At 61.7% G+C, this 16,876-nt stretch overlaps 1 protein-coding gene across 3 annotated transcripts; it reads right to left on the reverse strand.

The window, feature by feature from the left end:
• Positions 1–194: 194 nt before the first annotated feature.
• On the reverse strand, positions 195–16,722 carry LZTR1 (leucine zipper like post translational regulator 1). 3 transcript variants are annotated; one of them, XM_064578049.1, is made up of 22 exons: positions 16,370–16,715; positions 15,831–15,893; positions 14,086–14,366; positions 12,627–12,683; positions 10,664–10,743; positions 10,201–10,309; positions 9,634–9,717; positions 8,585–8,642; positions 7,498–7,637; positions 6,390–6,591; positions 5,944–6,099; positions 5,696–5,806; positions 5,225–5,317; positions 4,948–5,043; positions 4,702–4,867; positions 4,338–4,507; positions 3,997–4,153; positions 3,100–3,226; positions 2,853–3,002; positions 2,134–2,239; positions 1,967–2,047; positions 195–1,713 (listed from the first exon to the last, which is right to left on the reverse strand). In XM_064578049.1, exons 4-22 carry the CDS (start codon positions 12,674–12,676, stop codon positions 1,597–1,599), a joined length of 2,253 nt encoding a protein of 750 aa, XP_064434119.1. In that variant the 5' UTR covers positions 12,677–12,683; positions 14,086–14,366; positions 15,831–15,893; positions 16,370–16,715; the 3' UTR covers positions 195–1,596. The 3 variants fall into 3 exon arrangements, with proteins under 3 accessions (XP_064434119.1, XP_064434118.1, XP_064434117.1); XM_064578048.1 differs by lacking the exon at positions 14,086–14,366 and having other exon boundaries at positions 3,997–4,108; positions 16,370–16,722; XM_064578047.1 differs by lacking the exon at positions 14,086–14,366 and having other exon boundaries at positions 16,370–16,716.
• Positions 16,723–16,876: the final 154 nt, after the last annotated feature.

Here is a 16,876-nt window from a genome sequence, read left to right on the forward strand (position 1 = left end):
ACTGTCTTTAAATTGACTGGAACATAGGCTTCCCTGCGTCTGTGATGGTGGCCGACGGCTCAGGGCGCGGGCTGGTTTTAACTGCACACGTAACCTCCCTGCTGGGCTTCAGCCACAGTAGCCCCAAGAGCATAGCTGAATTCTCCCTAGTCCTGGAAAGTGCCACACAGTGTTCTGAAATTGGCTTTCTAGGATCCTTGGTGTGTAAGTTCATTTATTCATATGTTTATCAGAGAAAGTCAAGCGACCGGTTACAAGGGTCCACTGTAGAGCAGGGTTTGCAGATCATTCACTGGGGTTTCCAGGCTCACAGAGGCTCACCTTGCGCTGGGCCATTTCCTAGCTCGCTGACGGCCTTACGGACTCCCCTTGCCTGAGGGTGCCCACCTGCCACTGGGGCTCCCCATCTGTCTGTACACAGCACCTGGGGTTCAAGGGCCGAGGAGAGGCAGGCGCCATGTTTGCGTGGGGGCACAACTGGGAGGAGGATGTGAAGGACTGTTTCCCCCAAAGTAGCCTCCTGGTAGCCAGGGTAGAAGGGTCCCTGGGATTCTTGTTGCCAGGAAGGAGGCAGAACAGTGCTTTCTGCATTAGGGTGGACTCCTAGGGCCTTTTGTTGGGGGATGGGGAAGGATGCGGGGGCAAGGCAGCCTTGGGGTTCCAGGGTTCCCCTCAAAGGGGAGGGGCTAGCCTGGATTCCCCCCCAGTCTTCCCCCCGCCCCCCCACAACTGGGTCACCCCAGATGGGGCCAGGAGTTGCTGACACGGGTAGAGAACTAGACAGGACTGGCCGGTCCCAAGCACTTGGGCCACCTGATCCGTCCTCACCTCAGGGAGGGACTATGCCCATGAGATGTGTGTAGTGGATTAGCACTACTATGGTCTTAATGGCATGTCTGTGACAAAGAATAAATACTTAGGGACAGATGGGGACCCGGGAGCATCTTCACTGACTTCTCCCTGGCGCAGCTGGGGGCCCTTGATGTGCACACAGTGGGGTGGGATCCTGCAACCCCTCTAGAAGCCTAACCCAGGCCAGAGTGGCTGGCCCCTCAGGCTAGGAGCTGACTGACTCAGGGCCCTTCACACCCCAGAATTAATCTGGAGTCAGATTCCACATGCTCATTACTGTTGCCCACCCACAAGCTCCAGGTGATAGTAGGGGCCCTTACAGCAACCTCGGTGAAGGTGAGGGGGTACTGTGTAGCTACCCCCTCCCGTCAGAGGGACCTTGGCACTAGGACCCAGTGGCTAGATCCACAAGCCATGCACAGTCCCTGCCGGATGGGCTGCCCCCACCAGCTCCGTGGTGGGCTTTCCCACTGCTGGGCCCTGGCTTCTCACCCATGCCCCCACCCGAGGAGAGGGTTCCACCTGGGGGGCCTGTTTCACCATCAACTCCCTGTGGGACCTGTGTCCTCAGCAGTGAAATGGGGCAGAGCCCCCGTGTCCCCTTTCCCTTTGGAGGCTCTGGGCTGCCTGCCCCTTGGCCAGCAGGTCCAAGCACTCTGCCTCGGGCCTCAGCGTAGCCAGCGTAGTCTGCAGTGGGCAGGGCAGGCATGGTTATTCTCGAGTGGGCCAGCACCGCGTGGGCCCTCAGATGTCGGCGCCCAGCTCCGCGCACTGCTTGTCGGAGATGTGGGAAGCCAGGGAGTCTATGATGTCAAGCAGCAGCTGCTGGCTCAGCGAGCGCAGTGTGGGCAGCTTGGAAACCTGCAGGAAGCAAGCAGAAGGCCCAAACGGGATGGGACCGGATTCACAGGAGGGCCGGGGTGGGCTTCGGGGTCTCCCCGGAGCTCCACCAAGCCAGGGCACGGCTGACTCCGAGTGGAAGGGGGTGGGCCCCCTGCCGCAGGAGATGAGCAGCTTCCACGCACCCCACCCCGCCCCTGGCCAAGGCAAGGCCAAGGGAAAGCGGCTCCTGAAGAGGGGTGGGCGGTGAGCGCGGGGCTGGGAGGGCCCTGACCTTGGTGAACTGGTGCACGATGATGTGCAGGCAGTGCCGCTTCATGTCCAGTGCCTGCGTCTTGTCAGCCGCCTCCAGGATCTGCAACGGCAGGTTCCCTGAGGGGCTGCTCCCTCTCTCACCCGCCCGCCCAGGTTCAGGGAGGCCCGTGGGTGCCAGTGAGCTACCTGAAGTACATTCTGCACCGTCACGTTCATCTCCAGGTTCTGCTTGCAGTACGCCTGCAGCCGGTTGTTGTAGAAGCCGTAATAGTAGGGGGCCGCAAACAGGTAGCTGGGAGCTGGTTAAGGAGCTGCTGGCCCAAGGAGCTCGTCCTCCCGCCACCTGCCCATCTCCCCTGGGAGGGTGCAGCTGGAGCCCCAGGCCCAGCAGGGGCCGAGGAAACCTGAGCCCCTCCTGCTTGCTCAGAACAAGGAAACCTACCCCAGCACAAGGGACTGGCCTGGGGCTCCCAATCCAACTCACTCTCTACATGGACTCTGGAGTACTCGGGGTCGAAGGCCCTAGTCCAGATCCGAAGAAAACACAGGAAGCCTCTCCCAAGAAAACACCCACGTGCCCGTTCGCAGGACAGACCACGGCCTCACAGAGCTCAGAAAGGCATCTCGCACCCAGTTCAGACCCCCAAGAAGTGACACGATCAGGAATCCCTCCATGGCGTCTACTCACCTGTCACACACAACGCTAACCAACCCCTTCGTCTGGGCAGTGATGAGGGTCAAGAACCCACCCACCCCTCCTGGCTGCAGACCCCTCTGTGCCTGCCGACCAACCCATTCAGGGAGCCCCGGGAGAGCACCAGGCACCAGGGAAGCCAGGACCAGCCTGCCGGTCTCCAGAGCTGCCTGAGGTGGGCCCTGGGAGCGCCCCTGGCGGGGGAGGATGCAGAGAGTCCTCGGGCGGCATGTTGACCTCACCGTAGTAGATGTAGCGTAGCATGGACTCGAAGGCCTGCCTGCTGGGCACCATCTCCCCAATGGAGATGTTCACCTGGCCGTCCTCCGGCATGAAGGACCGGAACATGGCCTCAAAGTAGCTGCAGACAGGGGCGGGGGGAGTCCTGGCTCTCAGCAAATGCAGGCAGGGCGGGGGCCTGGCCGGCCCCGCCACCACACACCGCCCCCCCCACCCACCTGGAGCGGGCGGCCAGGATGGCCTTGTGCGCCGGTCTCGGGTGCCCGTCCAGCAGCAGAGTGATGTCACAGAACTCCGCACCTGCTCCCTCCAGGTACGCCTTCATGTCCTGGATCAGAGATGTGCCTGGTGGGGAGGCCAGGGGATAGTGTGGAGGGGCCTTGAGCAGATGCCTCCCGCCCCCCAGCAGACCCCGAGCCACCGTACTGCTGCTTGCACATCTGCCCATGTTGCTGCTCTGAACAAACCTGCCCCCGGGGCCAGAGGCCCTACTCCGGCCCGCCCCCCAGAGTCTGATCTGTGAGCCCTCCTCCCCGCCCTTGCGCTTGGGCCCCCTCTGGGCCTGGCAAACACCGTGTCCTGCCACGTGTCACCCAGGGCCCACGGCCAGAGGCAGCACAGGGCCCGGGGAGTCAGGTGATGAAGGAGACAGTGCTGTCCCTTCCCGGGCTAGGTGGGGACAAGGGAGGCACCAGGAACGTCTGAAGTCTTCGGACCGCGCTTACCCCTCATCAGGCCCCCAAGGGCGGGCGCGCCTAGAAGAGCAGCTCAGCGACTGGTCACTGTGACCTGAGCACGCTGCTCCAGACGGAAGCCCTCAAAGCTGAGGTCAGTCAGGGCAGCCACCCTTGCCAGACAGGGGCCCCGCGCCGGCCTCCGGAAACGGGCTCAGGAGACTGCCCGCCCTCAGGCGCACAGCCTCGGTCGGTGCCCGTGGGGCGGGGCGTCTTCCCTCCAGTGAGCTGGCTGGCTGCCCGAGCCCCAGGAGCACTCCGGGTCCCCTGCGCCCAGACCCCACGCTGGAGGCCGGGCGGGTACTGCCGCGGCTCCCGTCTCCACCCAAGACGAATGCCATCCATGTGCGCTGCCCCCAGGGATGGCGCCTGGGTCCCTACCGATGTCCACGGGCTGCTCTGAGGGGGTGCGGGCAGGCGGCTGCTGCTTCCGCCGCACGATCTCCACGATCAGTGGGGAAGAGAGGCGCTCGAACTCCTTCATCATGATCACCTGGTTGAAGTGGGACTCCTTCACCACGAAGTTCAAGCAGTGCTCCTGGGACACACAAGCCGGAGCGGGCAGGCAGGGTCAGGCCTTGGCCGACGGGGCGGCGGCCTGGCTGGGAGGGCGTGCGGTAGGGGGCGCAGGGGGCCGCTGCGGGGGGTGGGGGGAGTCTGGCAGTGGGGGACAGGGGGCTGGCGGCGGTAGGCGGGGTGGGCCGTGCCCCCCGGGCCCGCACCTTTAACTGGCCCAGCTGCAGCCTGGCGGCGCTCTCGCACACGACCAGCACGTTCTGCAGGTCCACGGAGGCCTCGATGTACTGTCGGCACAGCTGCTCCAGGCGGCACAGCTGGAAGCTCAGTGCCAGCTTGTACACGTCCATGATGAGCAGCACATCCTCCACGTGGCCTGCAGCCAAGAGCTCCCTGAGCCTCGGGGACGTGGGGAAGGGAACAAGGGGCGGGGCAGGAGGGAGGACAGGGTCCGGGGCTCTGGGACATCAGGCAGCAACTCCACCGCACGAGTGGCCATGGGTGGTCGTGGCCCCCGAGCCTCGGGCTGCCCACCTGCCCCCCTCCCCGCTCCCCCCCTCCTCAGCACACCTTTCCGCGGGTACTTGATCTTGTCCGTGTAGAGGAACTGCATGAGCACTTCGAAGGGCCGGGCCTCAGCCTCGCGGATGGCCACGTGCAGCAGGGGCGGCCGGGCCCCCCCCACGGCCCCCCCAGGGACCTCCCTGGGAGCCGGGGCTGCCTCCTCCTCCAGTTTCTGCAGGGAGAGGAAGGGGAGCTCAGGGGCGCCCCGTGGATGCTGCCGCCCTGGCCGGAGGGGGCTGGGCAGCACCTCACCTGGGCCAGCCGTTCCCGCGCCTGCACGATCTTCCTGCGGAGCCAGCGGCTTCGAGCTGTGACAATGGCCACGTGGCCCTGCACACACTCCTCCTTCTGTAGCAAGAACGACGCCTCGGTGGGGAGCACGGGACCCTCCTCCTGGCAGGGACAGAGGCCCGGCCAGACCGAGGAGGGGGTCCGGGGCTCCAGGCACGAGCGGGAGGCTGGCGCGCCTCGGTGCACAGCCCCCACCCTGCAGCATGGCGGGCAGGCTGGGCATGGGGAGGGCACCCACCTCGCCCAGCACAAACTCCACGTCGCAAAACTGGCGGCTCTCCCACAGACGCCCGTAGTCCTCATGCAGCGTGCACTTGGGGTAACAGGAGAACTGCCAGAGGAGACCCCAGTGTTGCCACGGGAAGCCACCACTGGCCCAGGCCCTGCCCTCCTCCGGGCCACGCATCTCCAGCCCAGCTCAGCCCGACTCCAACCCCTGGCCCAAGCCTGCTCCCAGGCCTCCGCGGACTCCACTGTGAGCCCCCAATGCCGCCCCCTCCCCACCCCGCACGGAGGTTCCTCAGACTGCCCTCGGCCTAGAGTCCCCCATCCCGTCTGCCAGACTCCTCGGGCGGGCTGCCATCCCACCAGACACAGCCCTGACTCTGGTGCCTCGGACAAGCCCCCCACCCCCACTGGGCCTCAGTTTCCATCATCTGGGACCCGTCCACCCTGGATGGCCCCCCTGCACTCAGCCCATGAGCCCCACCTGGAATCGGTACATCTCCCCACTGCGGATGTTGTTGTCCACGGTGCCCCCGAAGATGTACATGGCGTCCGAGATCACAGCGGCCGCGTGGAAGAGCCTTCCGCTTGGCAGCTGGGCAGAAAGGGGGGGGCAGATAAGTAACCCCTTGAGTACTTCTCTGAGCCTCCGTCTCCCCACCTGTGAGAGGGGCGGACCACAGGACTGGCATGGTGGGGCTGATGGGGGGCAGTCAGGGCGCCGACCCTCACCTCGGAGGCCGGCGGGGCAGGCTGCTTGGCTGTGGCGATGCCGAAGTCCAAGCCAAACACCTCTCGGGACTTCTTAAAGCCACCGCGCTCCTCAGGGGCCAGTGCAGGCGCCTCCTCGGAGGCAGATGCTCGCTCCGGCACCTCAGCCCCGCCGACCTAGGGGGAGAGACATGCGGGCGTGGGACCAGTCCGCCAGGGCCGGGCAAGGCAGCAGACACCAACCTCCTGCCAACGCTGTTCAAGAGCGAGAGCTTTGGGAGGGGCGGGGCCGCGGGATGAGGGCCCCCGCGGCGTGGCTCAGAGCGGGAGCTTCAGGGAGAACAGGGTGGGCTTCTGGGAGAACATCCTCGGCACCGCGCAGACGTGACGGGACGTGTTACAAGCCCGCAGGCTGCGAGAATGGAGAACGGGGGCCCGGGGTGGCCGCCGTGCCTGGCAGCACGCACCTCACTGTCGGAGCTGGGCTGGACGACCTCCCAGGTCTGGAAGTCCACATCATAGCAGTGCAGCTCATTAGGCAGCGTGTTGTCCGCCGCGCCCCCAAACACGTACAGGTGGCGGTCAAAGGCCACCATGGTGTGCCCGTAGCGCCGCTGTGGGGGGGGCGGGGAGCCGCGAAGCAGGTGCTCCGTGGGGATGCGCGTCCACCTGGGGGCCCGTGACAGTGAACCAGTGCCAGGGTGGGGGCTCCTGCTCCCCCACGGCCTCCACCTGGGTCCTGAGGCCTCCCCACAGCAGGCCCCGGGCCGACCAGCCGGCTCAAAGGAGGGCCAGAGTGCGTACACCCAATGCCCCTCATCCCCTTTCGCTCTGGCACCAGCCCTGCCTGAGCCCCCTTCTGTCCCCCAGCCATAAAGCAAGCAGCAGCGGTGGCCCAATGTCCGCCACCTCCCCAGATCTGTTCCCGCTGTCTCTGAGCCCTCTTTGTGGCCCACCGCTGTGAGCACTGAGGCCAGGATGGAGACGCAGGCCTGCGTGCAGCGTGGCTCTCCTCTCAGGCCCGGCCAGCCCGGGACAGGGGAGCTGGGTGGGTGGCAGCGGGACTCCCCCTGCCTGGGATGTCCTGACCTCTCTCTTCCCAGCCCACACCTCTGGCCTCCAGGGCAGCTCCAAGTCCCCTCCCGAGCCTCTCTGACCTGCAGCAGAAGCTCCCTGTTCCCTCCCCAGACAGAGCCAATGCCCGGCCTGCGCCAGCGCTGGGACTCGGTCCCCATCACGAGGGCTGGCCTGCATCTAAGGACAGCATAGGCTGGAGGCTGTCGGGGCCTGAGCACCCCCCTCGTCCTCTGCCACGGTATGAGATGATACCAGCCACATTTGTTACCGGCGGCACTGAACAGGCCATTCGCCGGGCAGGAGCCATCCTCCACACTGCACAGAGGCCAGCCAAGCCCCATCTTGCTCAGCCGCAGCCACACCCCAAGGGGCCTGCTTGCGCACTTTGAGGGCACCCACATTTCCTCGCTCCTAGCTCCCCGGCCCCCCAAACCCGGCCTGCCCTGCTGTGCCACAGACGCAGGTGCCCACCACGGGTCCCACCACCAGGGTGCTCACGTCTTGTCCTTGAATTCGAACTGGAAGAGGTTGTTGGTTATCTTGGCTCCGCTCTGCCCCGAGAACACAAACATCTTGTCCCGGCACACGGCCACCGGGAAGTTGCAGCAGGACGGCGGGATCTCGCCGCTCTGAGCCACCTGCGGTAGGGAAGGCCGCTCAGCCAGAGCCTCCCGGGACCCGGTGCTCGGGGTCGAGACTTACACTGCTGAATCGGGACTACTTCCACTCCTGAAACTTCTTCCGTGAATGAGGGTTCATAGATTAATTTCTGTAGAACAGCGTAAAGCCCCACCTCGCCCACCTAACGTGGGCCCAGTTTCTAACAGTTGAGGCTAAAAATCATCACTACAAGGGAAAGACACCCCAGGGGGGAGACAATGGAGCAGTCAGACAGATTGCCCAGAAAGAGCAGCGAGCAGGACACCCGCCAGCAGGCTGAACTCGCGGTGTTCAAATAAGGGTGGATTCTACCCAAGCTGCACCAGTCACCGGACGTGCTGCCATCAGAAGCCCAGAGCCTTTAGTCACTAGGTAAGTGCTGCGGGAATCGGACAGGAAGTTGGCAAGGAGGGTGAGGCTGAGGACAAGGCTGGGCTTTGGCAAGGGGAACAAAGCAGTCCCTACCCCGGCCCCCCCCAAGCCCCTCATCTTCCTGCCTCCCCTGTACCATCCCGGCCCCCTAAGCCCCTCACCTCCCTGCCTCCCCTGCCCCACTCTGGACCTCCAAACCCCTCACCTCCCTGCTTCCCTCACCCCACACTGGCTCCCCAAAACCCTCACCTCCCTGCCTCTCCACCCCACTCTGGACCCCCAAACCCCTCACCTCCCTGCCTCCCCATCCCACCCTGGCCCCCCAAACCCTCACCTCCCTGCCTCCCCTGCCCCACCCGGCCCCCCAAAACCCTCACCTCCCTGCCTCTCCTACCCCCCTCTGGGCCCCCAAACCCCTCACCTCCCTGCCTCCCCACCCCACTCTGGACCCCCAACCCCTCACCTCCTTGCCTCCCCCACCCCACTCTGGGACCCCAATCCCCTCACCTCCCTTGCCTCCTCTTGCCCCACCTTGGCACCCCAACCCCCTCACCTCCTCCCAGCATGTGAGCTCCCGGTCCTGGAGGCCAATGGTCCACATGTCGTTCAACCTGCATTAGGACAGGGGGGTCAGGCTCTCTGCAGCTGGGGCTGGTGGCAGGGTGGGCCTGGGCCCGGCCGGGAGGGATGGCTCCAGGGAAGGACACATCGCGCAGGACTCTGATCAGGGGCCTAGGGAGCAGCCATGAGGTGGGAGCTTCAGGGCAGGGGGGCTGCACTGAATCCCTGCTATGTGCCCCTCCAGCCCAGACAGGAACGCATGGCCTCATTCCCAATGTCCAGCCAGCGTGGCAGGGTCCATCTCACTCGGCTGACCCCTGGGGCTCGGAGAGGACTTCAAACAGGCAACACTCGCAGACACCACCACTAACATTGCCACCGCTTGGAGCTGCTGCTGATGCTTCTTTTTTAATTAATTTATTTTTAGTAATCTCTACACCCAACATGGGGCTCAAACTCACAACCCCGAGATCAAGAGTGGCACGCTCTTTCGACTGAGCCAGCCGGGCGCCCCACCCTTTGAAGTTTCTATGCTGCTGAGAAGTTGGGGAACTTATAATCAGAAAAATGCAGCAAAGCCAATTTCCTAAAATGAGAAGGCCTGGTACACAGGCAGGAGCCCTAGGTTGTCGTCTACAGGGGAGGGGCTGGGTCTGAGACCTGCGGCTGCGGCCACCTGCTCACACAGCCCTTCAGGGTCCCTCCTCACTGTGGGCCTGAGTATTTTCACCCCAGCAATTCAGGGGGCCATCCCCCACCCCACAGCTCTGACGACACCCAGCTATGACACCTGTTGCCATGAAGACCAGCACAGCCGTAGAGAGCTGCACGAACGTGGGCCAGGCCTGCCGCCCCCTCGGACACCCCCAGGAGGTGCCTCCGGGGTGCCAGTCCTTCTGACCTCCGCGGGGTTGGGCGGGAGCTCCACTCAGTGCCCTCCACCTCCATCCCCACTCCCGTGCACGCCAGGAAGGCCGCTGCGGGCCTCAGGACACTGGCGGGGCTGCTCAGAGGCGGGGCGCTGGGCCGGGCACCACCTACCTGGCGTTGCCATCATATCCAGCGAAGATCCATAGCTTGTCACTATACACCGTGGCGCCGTGGGCAGACCTGGCGACTGGCAACCTGTAGCGCGAGGTGGGGGGTGAGGAGCGAGGCCGCCCAGCACAGACGGGAGCCTCACAGCCCCACGAGGCCGGCCGGGACCGCAGGGCTGCCCCGCCTACATCTGCTGACACCAGGGCTCTGGGGATGCCAGCTGGGCGTCATGAGGCTGAGCTTGCGAGGCGGCGCCGGGGGATGAGGAATTCAGATGTCCATGGGGTAAAGCCCCCTCCCAGCCACACCAAAATATCAAACAGTGGGGGCGGGGGGGGCAGTCCTGGCAAAACAGGACCAGAGAAGCACCCATCAGCAGTCCATCGGGGTCCCCTCTGCTCTTTGAAAGGAGAGAATCTAAGGACAGGGAGGACGCCTCAGACAGGCACAGCTGGGAGTGAGCACAACTCAGGCCTCTCTGGGCCTCGGGCTCTTCTTCTGTAAGGCTACAGGGGACCCAGTGCAGTAGCCATCGGGACACCCCCCAAAGGTTTCAGCAAAGTCTCTCACCGTCCTTCAATCTTCCACTCCGTCCACTGGCCAGTTGCAAACTTATATTCAAAAAGGTCATTTTTATTCTTCAAGTTAGAATTGGAATAAATGTCCCCAGTGTAGCCCCCTGGGTAGAGAGAGGGAGAAACTGTCATACCCAAAGGTAGCATCTCAGAGGCTTCAAACCCCAGGAGGTGGGGGCAGAATCTGGCCTCATTTAAGATGTATTCAGGGACTCCCTCCATAAACCCTGGGGAGCACCTCCTGCCTGCCTGACTCCGTACTAGGCTCTGGGGACACAGAAATGAGCAGAACCCTGTTCCCTGCCCCTGGTGCAGGGACAGAGGAGGGAGGTGTGTCACCCTCCCGCCCAGTCACGGGGGCGGGGGACCATTCCAACCCTGCGACATCGGGACAGTTAGGGAAAGGGGTCCCCAGGCCAGTGGAGGAACCCAGAGGCCCTGGAGATGAGGCAGCTCACCGAAGACAAACATGCTGCTCCCATAGACAACGGCCGAGTGGTGGTAGCGGGGGGCCGGCGGGGTGCCGGTGGTGAAGGCCCTGGTTGCAGGGGGGGAAACAAGGCACGGGGGGGGCAGTCAGCAGGGGTCAGCTAGCTGTGCAGTCCATGCCACACAGGGGAGCCCCTGCCACCCCCAGGATTCCTTTCATTTTTGTATTTTGTAGGCAATATCTATCTCATTATAGAAATTTTTTTAGAAAGGGTTTTTTTTTTAACCTTTATATTATTTTTATTTTTTTTTAGTAGGCTCCACGTGGGTCCAGTGTGGAGCCCAACATGGAGCTTGACCTCACGACCCTGAAATCAAGACCTGAGCTGAGACCAAGAGTCGGATGCTTAACCGACTGAGCCACCCAGACGCCCCTCGTTATAGAAACTTTGAACAAAAACTGCTGATAAGGAAAAAGCACAAAACCAGCACTAAGACTTGCCAGAAAGCACCATCTATACCTTTAGGTCACCCCCCCACCCCACCCCCCCACACACACTTCTCCTATGCATATTGATGCCTCTGTATTGTAAATGGAATCATGTGGTAGGTATTTTGTAACATCTGTTTTTTGAACTCAACAGCAGAGAGGGACTCGGGCCTCCTGCTACTCTGGACTGAGCGGCACCATGGCGCATTTAGCAGCGCTGGGTCCCACCCGCGGCAGCCAGCCACATGCTTTCCTTATTGAACTAAAACCCATTTATGGGCGCCTGGGTGGCTCAGTTGGTTGAGCAACTGCCTTCGGCTCAGGTCATGATCCTGGGGTCCCGGGATTGAGTCCCGCGTCGGGCTCCCTGCTCGGCAGGGAGTCTGCTTCTCCCTCTGACCCTCCCCCCTCTCATGTGCTCTCTCTCATTCTCTCTCTCTCAAATAAATAAATAAAATCTTTAAAAAAAAATAAAATAAAACCCATTTATACTGCTTTCCTGAAGTGGCTCCTTTTCAGTGTTTTGTCCTTAAGCAATTATTAGTAAAGGATTGTACAGTCTTTAAGGTGATGTTTAAAATTAATCTGTAACTACTGTCTATATTATAAAAGCAAGTGTGAGGGGCGCCCGGGTGGCTCAGTCGTTAAGCGTCTGCCTTCGGCTCAGGTCATGATCCCAGGGTCCTGGGATCGAGCCCCGCATCGGGCTCCCTGCTCAGCGGGAGGCCTGCTTCTACCTCTCCCACTCCCCCTGCTTGTGTTCCTGCTCTCGCTCTGTCTCTCTCTGTCAAATAAATAAATAAAATCTTAAAAAAAAAAAGAAAAGCAAGTATGAGAGGAACGAGACATAAACTTCTATGGCAATCCCAGCGCTCAGTTACGTCCGCCTCCATCAAAGGGGGGCAGTGAGACCCCACCACAGCGGGGACTCAGGGGACTGGCGGATGCACACAGAGCTCCTGCCCAGAGTGTGGCACCCAAGGTGACTCGGTGGTTCTGCGCCCCTCCTGCACAAGCAGATGGCAGAGCTCAGGAGGAAGCCTAGTACCTCCTAATCCTGGGATCCCTTTCTGCCCCTCAGCTGAGAGCTGCCCCCTGGGCAGGGCTGGAGACTGGAGCAGATGGGTACAAATATGTCGTGCTCAGAGAGGGCAGGTGTCTCGCCCAAGGCCACACAGCCGGGAGGGCCATCTGTGGGAGGCGGCCAGGGCTCGCATGCAGCCCACTACCCATGTGGGGTACTACCTGGGCAGAGGATGGGCCCCACAGGGGCACGGAGGGGAGGCCAGCCAGTGTTGCCAGCCCCTGGGCAGCACCCTGCAGCAGGACAGGGTCGGTCCTGGAAGGACCCATCAGCCGATGCCCCCCCCCCCACCCCGGCCCCCGTGTCACCTCCCATAGCAGCTCCTGGCCCAGGAGACTGGCTGGGTGACTGAAGGGCTCTCCGGAGGCAGAATCTGAGGACCGGGGTGGGGGGGTGCTGGGGCTCAGAGGCCACCCACCTGCACCAGGAGCAGTCCTTCACGTCGAACCGTAGGAGGTCGTTGAGCATGGTCTTCCTGAAAGACAGCCAGGGACAGGTGGGGTCGGTCCTGGGCTGGTCCCGGTCTGCTCTTCAGGACCCAGGAGACAGACACTGCAGCCCGGGGGTGGGGCGGTTGTGGGGACTCAGCCAGGGCCAGGCAACCCGCTGATGCCCGAGGGACCAGGGAGTGACCACAAAGGACGCTCCCCAACTGGTTGCAGGTACCAGGGCGGCAACGCACGTGGGACCCACCTGCCTGGGGTCGGGTCCAAAGCATGATTCTGGCTGCTTGAGGGCTCACACCTCACGGCAAGCTCCAGAACCGCTACTCCCACTCCCACTCACATGTCTCAGCGCCCCCTTCTCTGAGGCTCTGCCACCACAATGCAGAGCTTCCCACATCTCAGGGGAGGCTTCTTTCCTCCTCTCTGATCCTCCTTCCACCTCTTTATTGCAAAGCCAACGTAACTACATTCAAGATACAATAAAATGGAAAACAAGGGCACCTGGGTGGCTCAGTTGGTTAAGCGACTGCCTTTGGCTCAGGTCATGATCCTGGAGTCCCTGGATCGAGTCCCGCATCGGGCTCCCTGCTCGGCAGGGAGCCTGCTTCTCCCTCTGACCCTCCCCCCTCTCATGTGCTTGCTCTCTCTCATTCTCTCTCTCTCAAATAAATAAATAAAATCTTAAAAAAAAAAAAAAAGGAAAATAAATTCCACTGGCCACCTACCAGGACCTGCATGTTACCACCCGGCCCTTGTCAGTAAGAAGGAAGAAGGGAGTCAACCAACAGGAGCCCAGCACCCCTTACAGGCCAGGCCTGTACAAGGTGCCCCCTGCACCTCTCCCTCAGTCTGCATCAGGGGGCTGCGCTCCCCACCTGCATTTACAGAAGAGGAAGGGGCCCGAGAGATAACGGGCCTGCCTAAGACCATGCGGTCAGGAAGCCAGGAGCTGAAAGCAGAGATGTGACTGTAATTTCTCCCCTCTCCCATCTGCCCCTCCTCCCCCTCCCCCTCTCCCCCCTCCCCCTCCCGGACAGTGCAGGAAGCCACCTTTCTTTATACGCAGTCCACCTTTACGAAGTTGCGCCCAGAGTGAGACAAATCTGTATCCTCTTTTTTGGTGCCACATTGCAGCAAAAGTATTGCTGCTTTGTTGCTATACAGCTGACATGCCAACTGGACCTGCTACAGAACACTGCTAGGGATGCTCCCCTCCTGCCCTGGGCTGGACCCCCAGCCTTTCCTGGTTTGGGGGATTGTCATCAAGGCTGCAGTGAACATCTGGGCAGATGCCTCTTCCTAGTTCATTCCTTCAAGGGACATGCATTTATTGACTTGTCCGTGTGCCGGGTACAGGTCCTGCCCTGGTGGTAACAAACATCGTGTGCTCTGAGATAACCCTGAGATGATCCGTGCAATCTGTGCTCTTACCATGGAGCCAGCAAGAGATGCAGAAGGGGAGGGGAGGGCCGACGGTTGGTCCAGTTGGCCCCGGCGTTCGGGAAGGCCTCACTCACAGCAAATTCCGAAGAGAGGCAGGAAGGGGTGGGAAGGACGGAACAGCCAGGACAAGGGCCCGAGCAGGAGACGCTTGGTTCACTCAGAACACAGCAAGGCACTGGTGCGGCCCAGCGCCGTGCAAAACAAGGGCAGAGGAGCAGGACGGGCACGAGTGTAGAGGGCCCCGCGGACCACCAGGACAGCTCGGGCTCCTAAGCAGAGGGAGGGGAGCCATCCCGGGGTTATGTGCTGAGAAAGAACACACTGAGACTTGCATTTCCAAATGGATCCCTCTGACTGCTCATGGGGAAAGACGCTGTGGGGGAGACAGGCTGGAAGCCAGCGTCCATGCTGGAGGAGACCATCCGGCCCAGTCTGCAGGTCCTCATGGGGTCCTGCGTACCCCACCAGCTCCAAGTCAGCCCCCCCAGGGAGTCCTGAAAGACCAAGGCTGCAGAACCAATCAGAGGCCAGCCCTTCTGGGCTTCAGGCCAAGTGCTGTAGTGAGAGGCAGGGACGGACTCATGGGCAGAATCGGTCACGTGCAAATACTGCATCCGCAGTACAGCCCAACCTCCATCCTGAGCCCTTCCCAACTTTGCGCTCGCTGACCCCCAGGAGCACAATGCCAAAGCAGGGCATGTGGCCACCCCACATGCAGAGGAGGAGACCAGGGTGCAGCTAGTGTGGTTAAGCCACATCCCGAGCCCAAAGTCACAAAGCTCTAACTTGAACGGAGCCCGGTCTATCCAGGAGACCAGAGTTCAAGCCTCAGCCCCACATCTAGCAGGCTCCCAAGACTCCCAGAGCCCTGGTGGGCATCCTGGCCTTTCCTGACCACATCAATGAATGAATGGAGGGAGGGCAGCCCTACCCAGACTCCAGGCCTGGTGCCGTTCTGCATTCCCCAACCTCTGGGCCATTGCCCATGCTGATCCCTGTGCTTGGAACATTCTTCCTCTTTTACCTGATTCACTCCGACTTATCTTTCAGGTCATCAACCCCTCCAGGAAGGCTTCCCTGCCCAGACGAGGCCCCCTTCTCCTCTCCAAGCACGTCTGCTATGCCCACACCCAGTACTTAACATGGCCCAGCCCATGATAAGAGCTAAAACAGCTCTTTCCCTCTGGGAATGGGTCTAAGGGGAACGCCACCTGAAGAAACCAGCTACACAAACGAAAGGTTTAGCTCAGCCATTATCTTTCACCAAAGGAGACCGTCCACAACTTTAGTGGGAACGGTTCATGGGATGGAGGTGTGCCCACCAACAAAACACGAGGTCATTGTCAGGGAAGTTGTTTCCCAGGAATTTATAGCAATGTGGGAAAACCTTTACAAAAAGTGGAAAATATGGGAAATAAATAAAACTGTCCTCTAAACGCTGCCATGTGCAGCGTGTTGATAAAGCCCCCAGAGAAGTGCAGTGAAGGAAAAATGTCTGGGGAGGGTGGCAGCCAGGGCGGATGTGTTTCTTTCAAGGCTGTGTCCACTCACTCAGAACAAGAGGCACATTTCTGTGTCCCAAGCATGTGCTACCCACTGAATGCTGTGCCAAGGGTCTTGAGGGTAGGGACTCTCACATGGAGAAACTGAGGCTGAGTACTTAGCTAAGCCAGTCAGGGCCACCATGTTTCTCCCTCCCTGGTCCAAATACCCTGATGCTCATGCTCACTCACCCATTGTCTCCACCAAATACATAGATGGCATCTTTATAGGCCACCACTGTGTGCTTGCTGCGCCTGGAAAAAAACGAATGGATGGGAGGCAGTGAGGCCGGGACCCTCCTGGGGGAGGAATGACACTAAGCACCCAGGCTGCTGCAGAAATGAGGTAACACCTCTCAATTGCCAAGATCGAGAGAGATCCCTAAATTCCACAAGTACCCCAGGACCACCTGTACACGGGGACCCTGACATTACCCTGGCACTCTCTGGACTCTCCACCCCACTGCAGAGCACCTGGGACCCCAGCCCCAGCCCCACAAACACAACTTAACTCTAGTACCCTGCCCCAGGCCACCCCGCTCCATGACTCCCTCAGAACCCCCTCCTCTGCCCTCGACATCATCCTGGACATCACCACTTCCTCCCCACCCCCTATGACCAGATCCCACTCTTGGACACCACGCCCCGGCCTCGGCCCCGGCCCCTGGACCCCGCCCGGGACCTCCTCAGACACCCCCGCTTCCCCCAAGAGCCCCTGAACTCCGCCGTACCGGGCCCCCACGAACTCGTCGCAGGGCGGGAGGCGCCGCCAACGATGCACTGTCTCGAAGGGCCCGAAGTTGAGTGTCAGGTACTCAACACTGTCCGAGCAGCTGTGGTCAAAGTCCACGCTCGGGGCTACCTTGGACCGCGCGCTGCCTGCCAGGGCCCCGGCCCCGATCGGGCCTCCCGAGCCCCCCGGCCCAGCCATCCCGGGTCCACGCCCGATCGGCCACCGGGTCCGCGGGACGTGCCGCCACCGCCCCGGGCCGCGCCGAGGGACTACATTTCCCGGCGAGCCCTGTGCCGCCGCGGTACACTTCCGGCCTGCGCCGCACTCCCCGGCAAGCTTAGCGCTCCTCGTGACTCCGCGGGCCAGCGCAACCTCTGGGAAGCGGGGAGCGTGTGACCCTCTGGGAAGCGTGTCCCACCAAGTACGCGCGCCAGATTTCCCTTCCAGTGAAGGCGGTGTCCAGTCTCCAGCCCCATCCGGACTGCACTTCCCCGGCGCCGGCCAG

The sequence above is a fragment of the Mirounga angustirostris genome, unplaced genomic scaffold (assembly GCF_029215605.1).
Source record: "Mirounga angustirostris isolate CCGP_5_RB_7025 unplaced genomic scaffold, mMirAng1.0.hap1 SCAF_14, whole genome shotgun sequence".
Taxonomy (NCBI): Eukaryota; Metazoa; Chordata; class Mammalia; order Carnivora; family Phocidae; genus Mirounga; species Mirounga angustirostris.

Bases quoted from the DNA above. Each gene is read 5' to 3' on its own strand.
- LZTR1 (XM_064578047.1), bottom strand. From the start codon at position 16,569: ATGGCTGGGCCGGGGGGCTCGGGAGGCCCGATCGGGGCCGGGGCCCTG. The intron at 4,868-4,947 runs GTGAGGTGCTGC...CTCTCCCTGCAG, and splicing joins CGCGGGAACGGCTGGCCCAG to AAACTGGAGGAGGAGGCAGC. The intron at 3,227-3,996 runs GTAGGGACCCAG...CCTCCCCACCAG, and splicing joins AGAGCAGCCCGTGGACATCG to GCACATCTCTGATCCAGGAC.